The sequence below is a fragment of the Lycium barbarum genome, chromosome 4 (genome assembly GCF_019175385.1).
Source record: "Lycium barbarum isolate Lr01 chromosome 4, ASM1917538v2, whole genome shotgun sequence".
In the NCBI taxonomy this organism is placed as follows: Eukaryota; Viridiplantae; Streptophyta; class Magnoliopsida; order Solanales; family Solanaceae; genus Lycium; species Lycium barbarum.
The window spans coordinates 146,424,118-146,441,291 of record NC_083340.1 but is presented as its reverse complement, the minus strand read 5'-3'; the positions used below and the strand labels follow the sequence as shown (position 1 = coordinate 146,441,291).

Genomic DNA, 17,174 nt, shown 5'->3' with positions numbered 1-17,174 from the left:
TATCCTTACTTCTAAAAATCCTTTACGCACTTTTATCCAAACACGTAATTATTTATTTATAAAATAACTTTCAGTACTTAAAAAGTACTTTAAGCACTTATGCTTAAAAGTCACTTTTTTCCAGCTAATCCAAATGGGCTCATAGAGTAACAATAGACTATGATTAACATAGTACATTGATAATTAAATGATTTAACACTTAATAAATTATGCAATTTGTGAAGATTTGACAATGAGAGGATAAAAACTGTATATGTCAAGTAATTGAAAATTAAATATATTTAAGCAAAAATTATGAGGGAAAAAATCACAATATATGGATACTAAAGGGACTAAAAGTGCTAATTTTAAATAAGGCTTAATATTAAAAGACAAATACGCGGTTAGGAAAAATAAAACGATTAAAGGCCACGTTTCGAAAATGGGAAAGACGAGGGGATTTTCGTTGATTAACGAAAATGGATTACGTTAACCAAACTTGATGTTGAATATATAATTATTAAAACAAGGGAGCTTTTGCAAAGCAAATTAAATCTTAAAGAGTATTTTAAGTGCAAGTAGACTGTTGGACATATTTGGTTGAAGTTGAAAAGGATTTATTAGAAGTTGTCATTAAAAATTATTAGAAGTTGACATTAAAATTAAAATGTAGATATTCAAAATATATGAAAATTACTATTATAAATATCTTAAAATGTTGATTAAAGTTCATAAGTATAATTTAATTTTCAAAAAGCGAAACATGACAAATATTTTAAGACGGAGGGAGTACAGTTTAAAATGTTGTTCTCATGAATTGGTATGTGTCCCGTACAAACAAATTCTGTTGAGCACTATTTAAGACGCCAATTAATTAGGAAAATGTGGTTTTTAACTGCCAACTAATAAGAGTAGTAAAGATTTAATAATGTTTACTTCATGGATTCATTGGAATACAACATTTAATTGCCTTGGATTATATGATTAATCATGTAGATTTCATGTAGATTTTTTTACTTCTGCAGATTGATGCAAAATTAATAATCTATTTAACCATCTCCTTTCCTCTCATTCAATCTTTCTCACCAACTTCCCTTTTTTAATAAGTCGAAAGGTAAACATTTAAGTATTCGTACGCGATGCTTACATCAAATCAAAAGATGCATGACATTTTACTTGTACTTAGATTTTCCCACTTAATCATAGTTAATTAGTACTCCATCCGTTCACTTTTACTTGTCCAGTATTCTAAAAATAGATTTTCACTTTTACTTGTCACTTTTAGCATATCAAGAGAAGACAATTTCTTTTTTCCTGTTTTACCCATAACATTAATTACTCATTTTAAATCATTTTTCAAGTTCAATAAAACTATACATCAACCGGGTATTATGGTAAATTATGTACTTCATTTATTATTTCTTAAGGGGTGTGCAAAGTCAATAGTGGACAAGTAAAAGTGAACGGATGGAATATATATTTTTTCTTATTGAATGATTTAACCATAACAAGTTAAATATATGGTATAATGAAAGGGTGCGAGTAAGCTTTTATCGGCTGAATGTGCATAAATTACAAATTTACAATTACTTGCAAATAGTTCCCAATGATAGTAATCTTCTTCTATAGGTAGGAATAAAATTCAATGAGTATCAACTCTTCACACCATGTGTCAAAATCCCATTAACTCCATAAAGGAGACAGGAGTACAATTGTACGAAAAATTTTATGGTGGGTGAGACATAAATATTACTTGACATGTGAGGGTAATTTTTTATTAAAAAATATATATAGGTCCCACTTCTATGACCCCTTCTCATTCCTAGTGCTAATTCTCTCTCCAACCTCAGCTTTCACCATCAGCAATCATCTTCTCTATGTATTTTACTCTCATTGTTTTATTTTCTAAATTAGTTTTCTGTCATAATTTTTTTTCTTCACCCAATTCTTTCTATATTCATGTATATATTTATATTGTTCATATGATGCTTGGTACGTGTAAATAGATCTGATTGATTTGAATTTTTTTATTTATTAAATCAAATCAATTGTGTCGGTGTTTTATATCTATAAATAAATTAAATCTATAAAATCGAGTTTTATTGCTTTTTGGGTTTTTTTTTATTTTTTGTTGATTCGATGTGAAATATTTTATAACAAAATTAATTTGCTTTTTGTGAAATATGATGCAACTGCCATACTATTTCATACAATCATATCTACTCCAGTTCATGTTAATCAATTACACACAGAACTAAATTTACAATACCATAAGAAACTTGATTAAAAATGAATAAATTTTTGTCAAGGATAACAAAAATATCATAGGTGTAATGGATTCATTTAAATTAATATATGAGAGAGAGAGACGCGCGCGCGCACAGGGATAAAATTGCAAGGTCAAATATGGTGTTAAAAATGTTAAGAAACAAAAACTATGACAAAGTAAAAAAAAAAAAGATTTTTACAAAGTAGATTATAATAAATATTTAATATATAGTAATTTTAAAAACTGAATATATATAATGTTAGGTTGGTTTGTTTTTTCAAGTTTAAATCAAATTACGATTAATTTTTTTTCCTCATTATCAAAACCAATAAATTATTATTATTTCAACTAGCTCAATTTATCAATTTGGTTATGAGTTATCGATTTCCTTTATATACTCCTACTTGGTATAATGTTATTTTTGTGCACTGTGTTAGTGAAATAACGGAAAAGTTACTTTAATGAATGTTTATTGTTGTACAGATGTAACTTAATAATTAAAATTCGACATTCTTATTTTTATCATTATCTTCTTCTTGTGAATGACTTTAATTAATTAATTAAATACGGAAAAACTAATTTCCAGACATTAAGTTATCTTTTCCACTGTGTCTTGTTTTGCTATTTAAATTAATATAATTAAAAGGCTTGTGTAAACAAACTAAAAAATTAACATTATTTTTGTCAAGCTTAGGCAAAGAGAGATTAGTAAGTGGAGTAATAAGTTATGGCTGGAGGGGTACGAGGGTGAATTCAAGAAAGTGGGTGAAGAGAGAAGAAAAAGTTAAAATGGAGTGGGACCCATAAATGTGCACTTGTCCATTAATAGAGACCCTCACACAAGTATGACATGGCATATCTCACACGCCATAAAGTTTTTCCAATTGTACAAACATATCAACATTGGATGGACTAAAGAGTTTAACGTATATTACATCTGATTTCTAACTTAGAGCACGTTTGGATTAGCTTATAAGTTGTCAAACCAGCTTATAAGCTGTTTTTTGATTTTTTAAGTGTTTGACAAACCAGTTTATAAAATAAAAAAAAATGCTTAGAATAAGTCAAAAAAAAAAAAAGTTGGGGTAGCCCAACTTAATTTTTTCGACTTATAAGTTATTTTTTGATCAAATCAGCTTATAAGCCATTTTTTTAAGCTAAGCCAAACGGGCTCTTACACTTAAGTTTCATGTTGTCAATTATCATGTATTTCATTTTTCTCTTCCTTCTGGTAAGATGTGCACCAATCTTTCAAAATATACGGGGAAAAAAATACTATGAGTATCTTAAAATGTTGGTTAAAGTTCATATAATTTAATTTTCGAAAAACGACACATGAAAAATATCTCAGGACGGAAGAGTACAGTTTAAAATACTATTCTCATGAATTCGCTTGGAATCCAGAGCCAAAATGACATGTTTTTAGAGCTAATACCCCAAAATAGGATGCCTTTTTTTTATATACCAAAATGGGTATTTCGTTGACTATCCAACGAAATACCCGCAAGCAACACTGGTCTGGTATTTGTAACAATTTTTTTTTTTTTTGCATTTCGTTGGTATATGAACAAAATATGATTATTATTTTTTTGTATTTCGTTTATTAAAAAACGAAATATGATTTTTTTTTTATTTCGTTCATATAAAAACAAAATCGGTTTTTTTTTTTTTTTTGCATTTCGTTGGTATATGAACGAAATAGGATAAATTTTTTTTATTTCGTTTATAAAAAACAAAATATGAAAATATTTTTTTTTATTTCGTTTATATAAAAACGAAATAGGATTATATATATATATATATATATATATATATATATATATATATATATATATTTTATTATTATTATTATTTTTTTTTTTTTTTTGCATTTCGTTGGTATATGAACAAAATAGGATAATTCTTTTTTTTTTTTTTTTGCATTTCGTTTATATTCCAACGAAATAGGAAATTATAATTTTTTTTTTTTTGCATTTCATTTATATCCAACGAAATAGGAAATTATAATTTTTTTTTTTTTTTTTTTTTGCATTTCGTTTATATTCCAACGAAATAGGATTTTTTTTTTTATTTCGTTCATACCCTTTTTCTGCTCTCCACTTTTACCCTAAATTATTTTACCTTATCCTCTCCATTTTCCATTCTCCATTTTCCCTTCTCCATTCTCCCTTCTCCATTCTCTGTTCTTCCTCTACCTCCATTCTTCCTCTTCTTCCGTTCTTCATTCTTTTCTTCTTTTTCTACTAATCCTATCACAAGGATTCCTCAATTTTTGCTCCATAATCTTCTTCAAATTGAGGTAATTTATTAATTTTATAAGTTTTTACATATATTTTTTGATTTAGTCATTATAAATTAGTTCACATTTATTTTTTTGATTTATTTATATCTTATACTTAGTGTAGTAGACTATAATAAATAAAACAAAAGTTACAAGTTTAATTAATCAATAGTTGGTAATTTCAGTCGTTGCTTCAATTAAAAAAAGCTTTAAAAAATGTTAGTAAAGTTTATTGGTCAACGAACTACAATTAAAATACTGAAAAGATCGTTGAAGCTACTGATTAAAAAGGTCTAAATTTATATTATAAAATGTTCTTTCAGTTAGTCATTTTCATAGAACAACAGTTAAAAAAAAAAGATGAAGAAATTGTGAGGAAAGTAAGATTGTTAAATATAACATAAAGATATTTGTATCATTTGTTGGGTCATTTTCTATGTTCAAATTGTGACTAGTCGTTGGAGAATATTTTCTATTGATAAACATGAAGAATTTTTACTTTTCAAATTAAAAGTATAAGATCAAGAAATTGTGAGGAAGTTGGACTTATTTTTGAAGCTAATAGACAAAAATAACATGTCCTTTTTTTTTTAATACCAAAATGGATATTTCGTTGGATAACTAACGAAATACTGTTCCGATCCGATAAAAAATAAACTGTCCTTGCATCCCCTCTCCAATCATATGGTTTGTTTTAAATAGAAAAGAAGTAGTTATATGTAAGATGAATACTATTATGACAATTAACTATGAGCTTAACCAAAAGTTTAATTACATTTCGTTGACCACATAGGGAGCTGCAATTATTTTTTGACAGTTGTACTCTTATTAATTTTTTTCCTTTTCTCACGTGATAATATATCTTATAGTTTGACCTTTGTTGACTTTCCTATTGAATATATAGTAAACAATTGTGTAATGTGTTGTCAATTATTCTAACAGCAATGGCTTGGTGTTGCAATGTTATAGATATGGATCGCCCCAAAGTCACTGTACATCCAGGTCCAGAAAACTATAGTTTATTAATACTCCAACAACAGCATCGATCCCAGGCTGTGTGGGATGGACAATTGACTGGACAGAACGCGTGTTTAACTATATGTTGTGCGAATCATGAATTTTAGAATCACGTGAGGCAATGCCCTTTACATAATCGCATCCTTAATTACTTTGAGAGGTGTGGATTTGGGGGAGTTTTAGCAGTAGGTAATGTGCAGTATGATGAAGAAATCATCACTGCACTTATTGAGAGATGGCGTTCAGAGACGCATACATTTCATATGCGGACTGACGAATGTGCCATCACACTGCAGGATGTCGAGGTGTTATATGGCATTCTCGTGGATGGCCACCCATTGGTGCAGAGAAATGTTAAAAATATAACTAAATCAACGTGGCGGGAATTGATGTACGACCTTACTGGTTGGTTGCCCGGAGAAGAAGAAATTATAGGTAATAGTTTGTTGGTAATAACACAATTATCTAATCATTTGGAAACCTTGATTGCCAAGAATGATATTATTGATGAACACACTGATAAGGCTGAGTTACAAAAGAGGGTCAGGTTGTACCTGCTTTGATTGATTGGTGGCACTATATTCCCTGATGATACTGGTTCAAAGCTTAGTTTACACTTTTTGCTTGACATAATAGACCTTGATGCAATCGGCGGGAAAGCTTGGGGAGCAGCAGCATTATCATACTTGTACAATTGTCTATGCCGTGCTTCGACGGCTAATAGCCGTGATGTTTGTAGATTTATTGCTTTGTTACAGATACATGAATTTCAATATTATATTGCTCTACTTCAGTAGAAATAAGAGATCAAACAACATTCTTATAACCACCATTACCCAAATTTTGAAAAATGAAATTAGGAACCGAAAGTTGAGCTTTATTATAAACACTAAATGCACCACTATATATAATGCAATCTGGATTATTAATATTTGTGTATATATCTAAATGTCAGCTAACCATATTTCCTTGAATTATGATGCTAACAATTTAAAAGTATTGCTTGATACACGTTTAAATAGTCAACTTCTCTGCTACGTTTTAAATAATATTTTAGATTTCCTAGTGTTATAATTTGTATAATAAATCATTAAAAATTATAATATTGTCGAATGACTTGCATGACAATATTAGCGCATTATCGGAACCCAACCATAACAACACAATTTTCATGTGTATTTTCGGGTTATTTTATTTAATTAAAAAAATATTTACATAATTAAATTTACTTATACAGGTTTGGGCTTGGGAGCGAATAATCCCGATGCAGCAATTACTTCGTCCTCCAAGAGTAAACGAACGAGATATTGTATTTGCCCAGAAGTGGACTCGTCATGGAGTTCGTGAAAGCGAGGCACGAGCTTTGCTAGTAGTTTGTAGGGATGTTTTAGACACCCTAACTGATGATCAGGTATTTTTCCTTTTGAATTTTTTTGATAAGAAATGTGAAAAATATAACAACAATAGAGTTTTTATAGATTTGTTCATTTTTTGCTAACTCGTACTGTGATAATGGGTTGATTTTGTTTTAATTTGTTATGTCTAATTTGCTACAACTTGCTACTGGTAGTGATATTTTTTATTAGCTTTTCTTATTTTAGCATAATTAGTATTTTGCCTAGGGAAATTGGAAACCTTTGCCCTATTTCAGGACCACGGCTGTATCTAACCGAACCTGCTTCATACACAACTTCACCGCCCCAAAATAAATACACTTTAACATGAGTTTCCGTCATCTTTTATGAAATATATGAGAGAAAAAATAAAAGTTGAAGGATATGAAACAGATAAGAGAAAAACAATAGATGAAAGATATGAGATGGATAAAAAAAAATTGAAAGACAAAGGATATACCATAGGTAAAGATAAGACAATATTTATAAACGGAGAAAAGTGAAAAATTTCGCAAATTAAGTCACGAAATGTAAAAGATATTATTTTGGCAACTATTCAATGCTCGTCTGAAACTGATAACCAACATAAATGAACAAAAAAATAAAATTAAAACCATAGCGATATGGAGAGCAGATAAACGGTAAAAAAGGGGGGGGGGGGGGGGTTTCGTTAAATACCTTCGAAATGGAACAAAACATTTCGTTGGTATATAAACGAAAAAAAAAAATTCCTATTTCGTTTTTATATAAATGAAATACAATTTTTTTTTTTATCCTATTTCATTGGTATATAAATGAAATACATATATATTCCTATTTCGTTTTTATATAAACGAAAAAAAATAAATTATAATTTCCTATTTCGTTGGAATATAAACGAAATGCAAAAAAAAAAAAATTATCCTATTTCGTTCATATACCAACGAAATGCAAAAAATAAATAAATTATATTTTCCTATTTCGTTTTTATATAAACGAAATTAAAAAAAATCATATTTACTTTTTTTATAAACGAAATACAAAAAAAAAATTATCCTATTTCGTTCATATACCAACGAAATACAAAAAAAAAAATTCCTATTTGGTTTTTATATGAACGAAATAAAAAAAAAATCATATTTCGTTCATATACCAACGAAATGCAAAAAAAAAAAAAAAAATATTTGTTACATTTTGCTACAAGTGTAGCGAAATGCAACAAATACCGGACCGGAACAGTGTTGTTTGCGGGTATTTCGTTGGATAACCAACGAAATACCCATTTTGGTATATAAAAAAAAAAGGCATCCTATTTTGAGGTATTAGCTCAAAAAACATGCCATTTTGGCTCCGGATTCAATTGGCTTGTGTCACGTACAAACAAATTTTGTTGAGCACAACTATTTGTGACGCCAATTAATTGGTAAAATGTGGTTTTTAACTGTCAACTAATAAGAGTAGTAAGTATTAAAAAATGTTGACTTCATGGATTCATTGGAATACAACATTAAATTGCCTGGGATTATAAGCATGTAGATTTTTTTACACTGCAGATTGATGCAAAATTAATACTCCACTACTCTATTTAACCATCTCCTATTCATCATTCAACCATCCCTCTTTTGAGTAAGTTGAACGGGTTAAAATTTATTCGAACCGAATGTTTACATCAAATCAATTAATGAATGATATTTTATTTGCACTTAGATTTTTCTCACTTAATCATAATGAATTAATATATATATTTTTTCCTCATTAAATGATTTAATCATAATAAGTTACTCCGTCCGTTCCAAAATAAGTGTCGTTTTAGCTCTTTTCATGCTCATCCATTTTATTTTTTTTGAAAATATTAAAATAATTCTCGAGAAGCGAAATATGATAAATATTTTGGGACGGAGGGAATACAATTTAAAATACTGTTCTCATGAATGGCATATGCACGTACAAACTAATTTTTTTGAGCACTATTTGAGACGCCAATTAATTGGGAAAATGTGGTTTTTGACTGTCAACTAATAAGAGTAATAAAGATTAAATAAAGTTGACTTCATGGATTCATTGGAATACAACATTTAATTGCCTTGGATTGGGAAAAATGTGGGTTTTAACTGTCAGCTAATAAGAGTGTAAAAGAAGTTGACTTCATTGGATTGGAATACAAAATTTAATTGCCTTGGATTATATGATTAAAGCCTGTATTTACCACTGAAGATTGATTCAAAATTAATATTCTATTTAACCATCTCCTTTTCTTCATTCAATCTCCCTAACCAACTATCCCTTTTTTTGAGTAGGTTGAAAGGCTAGAATTTATTCGTACCGGATGTTTACATTAAATCAATAAATGCATGACATTTTATTTGCACTTAGATTATCCTCACTTAACCATCGTTAATTAGTCTATATTTTTTCTTATTAAAAATGATTTAACCATAGTAAATAGATATGTTTATGTATTGCATAACGGGTGCGAGTAAGCTTTTAATGGCTAAATGAGCATTAGTACAAATTTACAGTTACTTGCAAATAGTGACTAATCTTCTATAGGAGGGAACAAAATTCAATGAGTATCAACTCGTCACATCATGAGTAAAAATCCCATTAACTCCATAAAGAAGTACAAGCACATCAACATTGGATGATTGGAATAAAGAGTTTAATATATATAATATCTGATTTCGAACTTCGAATTAACGTTTCTTGTTATCAATTACCATGTATTTTTCTTCCTCCTGGTAAGATGTGCACAGATCTTTCTAAGAAATTATTGACAAATTAAATAATTGATTGCCCTCTACAAGCTTCCATTACTTCTTGGGAGGTGTACGACCCCTAGAAACGGTTACTTTTTGAGAGGCATACGCGCCATAGAAATTGTTCACCTAAGAACATCCCTTGAGACGTAGGTCCTGACACAAGATTAAAATTCTAACCTATCCAGAGTGGTATTTCACTTATGGCTCGGGTCCTCTTTAGAAGGAGGCCTTCCTCGCTTTCCATCTAAAGTTTCCCGGGGAAAGTGGCAAAGCACCTAAGAAACAATGAAGCTTCATAGGGTCTTCCTTTCCAGGTGCAGGTAGTAATTTTTTCCTGTGAAGAATCATTTATTCGACTAAGATAGAGTGGGGCACAACCACATAGAGTGAAGGGTGTTGTCAGTTGACACTATTTATCCAAGAATTATACAGTATATAGAAAATTACTTTTTTATGCATATATGTTAAATCTTAAACACCGTTAATGAAATTCCTGACTTCGCCGTTGATCAAGGAGTCTCATTTTCCTTCCTCCAATTTCACTTTCCACCAAACTTTCGTTCCCATCAATATTTAACCATTTTCATGCAGCACATCACTAAGTTTAGCTAAAAATAATTCTGTGCATCTAATGCTTCAAGATCATTTAGTATGGCAATGTCAAGGTGTCTCTCAGGACTAATTCTTTTTTCGGTTTCTCATGACCATAACAGATACTAACAGCTATCCCCAGTTGTTAAGATCAACATATTCAGCTACATTCACAAGTTAACAACTTTCTGCTTATCCTTACTGAAAGCTAGGATATATTTCAGACTCGACCAGTAGAAGATATCATGAATTAGAATGTACTGTGTCATTCTCAGAATTATGTTACATTTTATTCACATTTTCTACAGGTTTTCTTAACATCAGGAGCTATACAATACTTCAAAAGATTACAGTTGCTAATGTACACTCGGGTAATGTATATGAACATAACACACTTGATTATGTTCTAAAGGCACTTGTGTACAAAACAATCCTATTACCTTTCCTTCTTTTCTCGTGGCTTGATATCGTCATGAACGTTTTGACCCTTCACACTGAGAATACGGTGGAGATTGATTGAAGATGATGTTACGCGATTTTCAGAACCAATCTTGAAGTGATGAATTAGAAATAAGTAAGGAAATGAGACAACTGAACTTTCTTGAACTATATCTTAAACAGACCTTTCCCCCCACACTAGTCACGAGTTTTTCTCTATCTGAACGATGTTGAATGTGATCTCCACTCTTGTATAGCAAGTCGCAGTGTGTGGTTTGGTGTAATCAACTTGTTCTGCAGTCTCTGTTTTGTTACTGGTGATACACTATGTCTGGTGAGCCATAACTTTATTGCTCTACGCTCATACGTAAATCCATCAGCTGCTATCTGTGGATCTTCCATTACTTTCTGCAGAGATGTTGCATGATACAAGATCAGAAAGCTATGAGATGCATGCACAAACACTGCACTGGAATGACCTGTTTAACCAAGCTTCTAAAATCTGCTTATTTTAAAAAAAACTTTTTGAAGTACTTTTCACAAAAGTACTTTCAAAGAGCAGTTTGTGTTTGACTAATCAATTTAAAAAAACACTTTTACCCATTATTAGAGCAGGAATTTGTGTTTGACTAAGGTTCTAAGAGTGCTTTGGAGAAAAGCTATTTTTTTTAGCTTATGAAAAACTCAAAAACACTTATTTCTCCCCTAAAAGCTTGGCCAAACACCTCAATTCTCTAAAATAAGCACTTTTGAATTCCCAGAATCTTGGCCAAACAAGCTATAGGTCATCCTCCGGAATTCCTGTTCTCACCTGAACAATTGGGCATAAGTACGGACTAGGTGCCTGGATAGGGTTCCTCTCTACATTGGTATGCATGTCCGCAAATTCAGCAAGTCTTTTCAACAGTGGAAGAACTTCAGTCTCGAGGTCAGGTCTTTCTCGGCATCTAAGCTTGCAGCATTTTAGCGCCATCCTAGCTAGCTCCTCTGCTTCAATCAATGGCCAATCAGGCACTGACTTATCAAGTATATCCACCAATGAATTACTATTCACAGCATTTTCAAATTTCGTTATAAGGCCATTAGGACGACGAGCAGCCAATAATTGAAGTATTATTATTCCAAATGCATACAGATCAGACTTTGGTCTGAGTGTGCCAGTTCGTTGATACTCTGGATCCATGTAACCAAGGGTGCCAGCAAGAATAGAGTTCCTATATTCTGTAATACTTTCTGGGACAACATCTGATATAATCTTTGCTAGACCTACATCTCCTATTTTGCAAACAAGATTTTTGTCCAACAATATGTTTCCTGGTTTCATATCTCGATGAATAATAGGCTCAGGCTTTGAGTTGTGCAGGAATGCAAGAGCACATGACACTTCGAAAAGTATCCTGAATCGAGAAAACCAGGGAAACAATTTGCTGTTCCGTTCCAAAATGTAATCTTCAAGGTTTCCGTTCTCCATATACTCATAAACAAGGCAACCATTTTCAGGACAGGCTCCAAGCAGTAAAACAATGTGTGGGTGATGTAACTGACTTAGAACTTCCACCTACAAATGACTACTATCATATCAACAGTAGTTGAAAAAATCTTCGATAAACGACTAACATTAGACTTGCTTGCAACCAACTATATCTGGTAGACAATCCGTATATTTTTTAAACAAATAGTTGTGCACAAGACAAACACATGATATATGCTGTGGAGTGTTTGTAAGAATGCTTGTCAATAACCAGAGTTATTTAACATGAAGAGAATTAGCAGGACAAATAGTATAGCATGTGCCAGTGTGATGGTATGGAGGAAAATGTTTTCCAATTTTTCCATGTTCGGATGTTCAAAATGTTTGGAAAACATTTTCTATGGGAAAACAAGTTCTTAAAAATGAGGAAAAATGACTTGCCTAGTGAAAGTAGGGAAAACAGGTTCCACAAGTGGAATGCGACATTGATTGTGTCCTCCCCACCCTCCAACACACCTCATCTTCACCCCACCCCCATAGTCCCCATCCCCATCACCCCACCTCCCATAGTATTTGTCTAGATTATATACAAATGCTTTTAGGATAATATTTTTTGCTTACGTACCAAACACAAGAAAATAAGTAAGAAACTCACTAATTTTCCTGAAAAACATTTTCCAAAAAATCATTTTTCATGAAAAACATTTTCCTTCATACCAAACACACCCTATGCCTAACTTTTCAGTGCAAGGAGGCATGTCTAAGATTGCACAACTTGAAATGAAAGAGAAAACCGCAAAATCTTGAAGAAACACCTCTTGTAGAAATTCCTCTTTCTTTTCTGATGCATCAGAACAAAGAACTTTGATGGCAACAGGGGTATGATCAAGATCGCCTTTGTAAACTTTCCCATATGCCCCTTCACCAATCATCTTAGACTCGGAAAAGTAATCGGTTGCAACCTCAATCTCTTCTCTAGTAAACCGTCTATACCTGCCATCAGATGATAATAGTGCATCGACAATTTTCTTTTTCTCTAAGGACTGCTGAAGAGCCTTCAACTCTGCTATCTGCCTGTCATAAACCTCTTGGGAAAGCAATTTTCTTGCTATCTCAACCTCCTTCTCAGCTTCCATATGCTTCTCCTTCTCTTCAGCAGCAATTTTCCTTAGACTTTCTTCTCTTTTCTTGGCGTCATTCACTTTTCCAGACTCTTCAAGGTATTGCGAAGAAAATAACTGGACCTGAAAGACAGTGTGCAAGGTAATGTCAGAGCTATATCTCACTAATGCTGTAAAGCCATTAACTAAATGGAACTAAAATAGATTATCGAGATCGTGATTCTAATCAGTAGCATATATTTTGTTGTTTTCGATATGCCAGACGAGCACTTCAAGATTACCAAATGATTTGAGGTAACATAAGCAGATAAAGAGCTTTACCTTGTTTTGGGCATGGGTCAGGTCCTCACATGCTTGATTGTACATTGCTAAAGTATCTTGTAATTCTAGGCGCAACCTCTCCACTTCATCCTGAATGTCTAACTGTACATAAACATAAATGCTATGATAAAAGTACCACATCAACATCAACATATATAGAGTTTTGATTGTACTAAATAATGTTATACTACTCTAAATTGACATTTTAAATATAAACGAATGCAAGTTTTAAGAGGAACTTGAAGAAAAGCATTAGAGAAAAGCTATAAAGTCACCTGCTCTGAGCAAGTGGAAGAATGACATCCCTTCACTGCCTCCAGACCTGTGGTAACATCTTCCAGATTTCGATTAGTTTGGTGTTGAGGATTGACATTGTTGGAAGAGTTCCCATGGACAAATTCTGGAGAACTCATATGATTAACTGCAAGTGACGACGATCTGTTATGAAAGACACTTTCTGTGGAGGCAGAAGATGCACTGGATTGTTGTTTATTGATTGTACGAAGATCACCTTCTGTTTCACAGTATACAAGCACTTATTAGAAGTCAGAAAAGAGAGAGAACTTTAGAGAGAAGGATAAATGATTGAGAGTCCAAAAGATTTTCAATGTACCAGAAGCCAAGAAGGGATTTAAGGAATTTGTCATAAGCTTAGTTGAGGACACCACATAAACATCACAACAGAGAGCATGCTTTAGAATAATTGATGGCACGCTTGATCCCTTCAGCTTCCTAGTAAAATTCGATCTAAAGGTTTAGCACAACTAGCGAATGGAAATCAAACGTCTCCACCAAATTATGGAGAAATTACTTTCTTCTACCAAAAAAATCATCATCAAAACAGGTCATGTTGCAGCCATAGATTAGAGAACCTATACACGAAAGAAAACAACAACATACTCTAAAGAAAACATGAGTGCTAAATGGACATTAAGTGATTAGAATAAACATGGACTACAATTTTGGGTAACTCTTGATGAAATTTAATATTAGAAGAACAAGCCCTTGAAATCATGACCAGTGGAAAACTCCAACCAGCAAATATAATGAGTACAAACAACAACAACAACAAACCCAGTGTAATCCCACAAGTGGGTCTGAGGAGGGTAGTGTGTACGCAAACCTTAGCCCTACCTACTGTTTCCAATAGCTCAAGAAAAGATGAAAAACGAAGCAGTAACAACAGCAAGATAATAAGATAAACGAAGCGAAAGAAACAATCAGGTAGCACTAAGCAAACATAAGAATAATACTAATACTCCTGGCATGGAAAGCAAATACAATGAGTGAATAGCGATAAACCAAAATCCAAGTCATCTTGACCCTAGTCCCTAAGTACCTGGCAAAATAATTTGGAGAGAAAGAGCCCAAGACTAAACTTTTAATCCCAGAGTCATTTACATATTTTAGGAGCACTGTTGCAGGATTATTCCCTTCTAGCACCAAAGTCTCAACCTAAAGGAAGTTCAAACAAAAATACACTTGAGAATTAATTTACTTCAATAAACCAAAACATAAAGGAGGAGAAACATGTCATTTAAAAAACAAAAAAACGCTTACATTTCTTTTTTTGCATAAAATCTTGAATGGGATAAAGATTTCTTCACATCTAGCCCTCTTATCCTCCCTATATAGTTTCACGACGTTGGCCTCAAGCCCATCAACAGGAATATACTCTCCTGCTATAATATTGATCAGATACAGATATTATCACCAAACAGACAAAACTAAAATAATTGCAACTTGCCAATAGTTATCATATATGATACCACCTCTAAATAAATTACCAAATTGTACAGTCAAACTCAAACTACTACTGGAAAAGAGGAATTCAACCTCAACTACCTCATACAAATCCAATCACTCAGCTCACTTCCATGAAAAAGCGACAACCACATCAGCAACAAACCCAGTCTAACCCTACTAGGTGGGGCCTGGGGAGGGTAGAGTGTACGCAGACCTTACCCCTACCTTGCAAAGATAGAAAAGTTGTTTCCGATAGATACTCTGCTCAAGGAAAGATGATGAAAAAAAAAAGTGATATCTTTCTCCTTGAATAATTAAGAAGAACAAATTTTTGAATTTCCATTCCCAATACACTATAATCAATCTATCAATCAATCAACTAACCTCAATCCACAATTAGTTGGGATCGGCTATATCAATCCGCCATCCATTCCCTCTTTTCGGGCAAATAGAGTTAAATAAATTTGTCATATTTTAAGGAGAATTAGAGGTTCTCTTATTTACCCGTTTGGATATTAAAAATTTTGCTTTTTTTTTTTTTTCAAAAACCTATTTGGTTATTCATTATGTCAATTTTTCACTCCGAACTTGAAAAAAAGAATTTGAACCCACAAAATTTTAACATTGAAATGCATGTCCTAACACAACTTCAACTTCCAAATATCATTTTTTAACTTAACTTCAATTACCACTTTTTCTTCAAATATCTCTCAATTCATGTCCAAATGCCTAGTGCTCTAAGTTTCACACGCTTATCCTTACATATATTTCTCACAATAGACTATAATACTACTCCCTCCGTCTCAATTTATACGAAGGTGTTTTGACTGGGCACGGACTTTAAAAATGAAAGGAATACTTTTGAAACTTACGGTCTTATAAGAAATATATATCCGTATGGTTATAAATCATCTCAATGGGTTGTTTAAAGTTAAATTGTTAGTAAATATAGAAATGTATCGTTCTTTTTTGACATACTAAAAAGGAAATAATGTCAAATGGGACGGATGAAGAAATATATATTTCTTTCAGAGAGTAAATGTAAGAGAACTTACATGGAGTTGGAATTGTGGTGATTGTAGGCATATCCTAGTTCCGCACTGTCCACCCCACCCTCCAACACATCTCATCTTCACCCTCACCACCCCACCCCACCCACCCCCACCCCTACCCCCTACCCCCACCTCCACTTCCACCTCCACCTCCACCTCCACCTCCCACAGTATTTGTGTAGATTATTTACAAATGCTATCAGGATAATATTTTCTTGCTTACGTACCAAACACAAAAAAATAAGTAAGAAACTCACTTATTTTCCTAGAAATGTTTTCAAGATAACATTTTCCTTCATACCAACACACGCTAATAAGTTTCACACACTTATCCTTACATATATTTCTCACAGTAGACCATAAGTCCATAACTAACATATACTAATTTTAACATAATAGTAGAATGCAAGAGAACTTACATGGAGTTGGAATTGTGATGATTGTAGGCATAACATGAATGAATACAAACCGATGAGCTTTATGCAACAACTTCTCCACAGCCCATTTTACTGCACGTTGACTGCCTCTCCCTTCAGCATTCTTAACTGCTACCGCCACGTTGACTGTCTCTGATGGCGAAGAACCACCAGTATCTCCGTCAACGTTCATTTTCATATTTGGAACACAGAAGAAATATAATACTACGTATATGATCAATCAAGAATGATGGAGTAAGAATAAAATGTATGGAAGAAATAGTAGAGAAAACATGACAAAAATGGTCACTTATGTTTGATGGGTATGTTTAAAATAGTC

The 17,174-nt window shown here is 32.3% G+C and overlaps 1 protein-coding gene and 1 pseudogene across 1 annotated transcript; one reads left to right on the top strand and one right to left on the bottom strand.

Annotated features, from left to right (window-relative positions):
• Window positions 1-5,473: 5,473 nt before the first annotated feature.
• Window positions 5,474-6,109, top strand: LOC132637999 (serine/threonine-protein phosphatase 7 long form homolog). The gene is made up of 2 exons (XM_060354998.1): window positions 5,474-5,616; window positions 5,707-6,109. Exons 1-2 carry the CDS (start codon window positions 5,474-5,476, stop codon window positions 6,107-6,109), a joined length of 546 nt encoding a protein of 181 aa, XP_060210981.1.
• A 4,391-nt stretch (window positions 6,110-10,500) lies between these two features.
• Window positions 10,501-17,045, bottom strand: LOC132636894 (U-box domain-containing protein 34-like; annotated as a pseudogene).
• Window positions 17,046-17,174: the final 129 nt, after the last annotated feature.

Bases quoted from the DNA above. Each gene is read 5' to 3' on its own strand.
- LOC132637999 (XM_060354998.1), top strand. From the start codon at position 5,474: ATGGCTTGGTGTTGCAATGTTATAGATATGGATCGCCCCAAAGTCACT. The intron at 5,617-5,706 runs GTGTTTAACTAT...TTACTTTGAGAG, and splicing joins CAATTGACTGGACAGAACGC to GTGTGGATTTGGGGGAGTTT.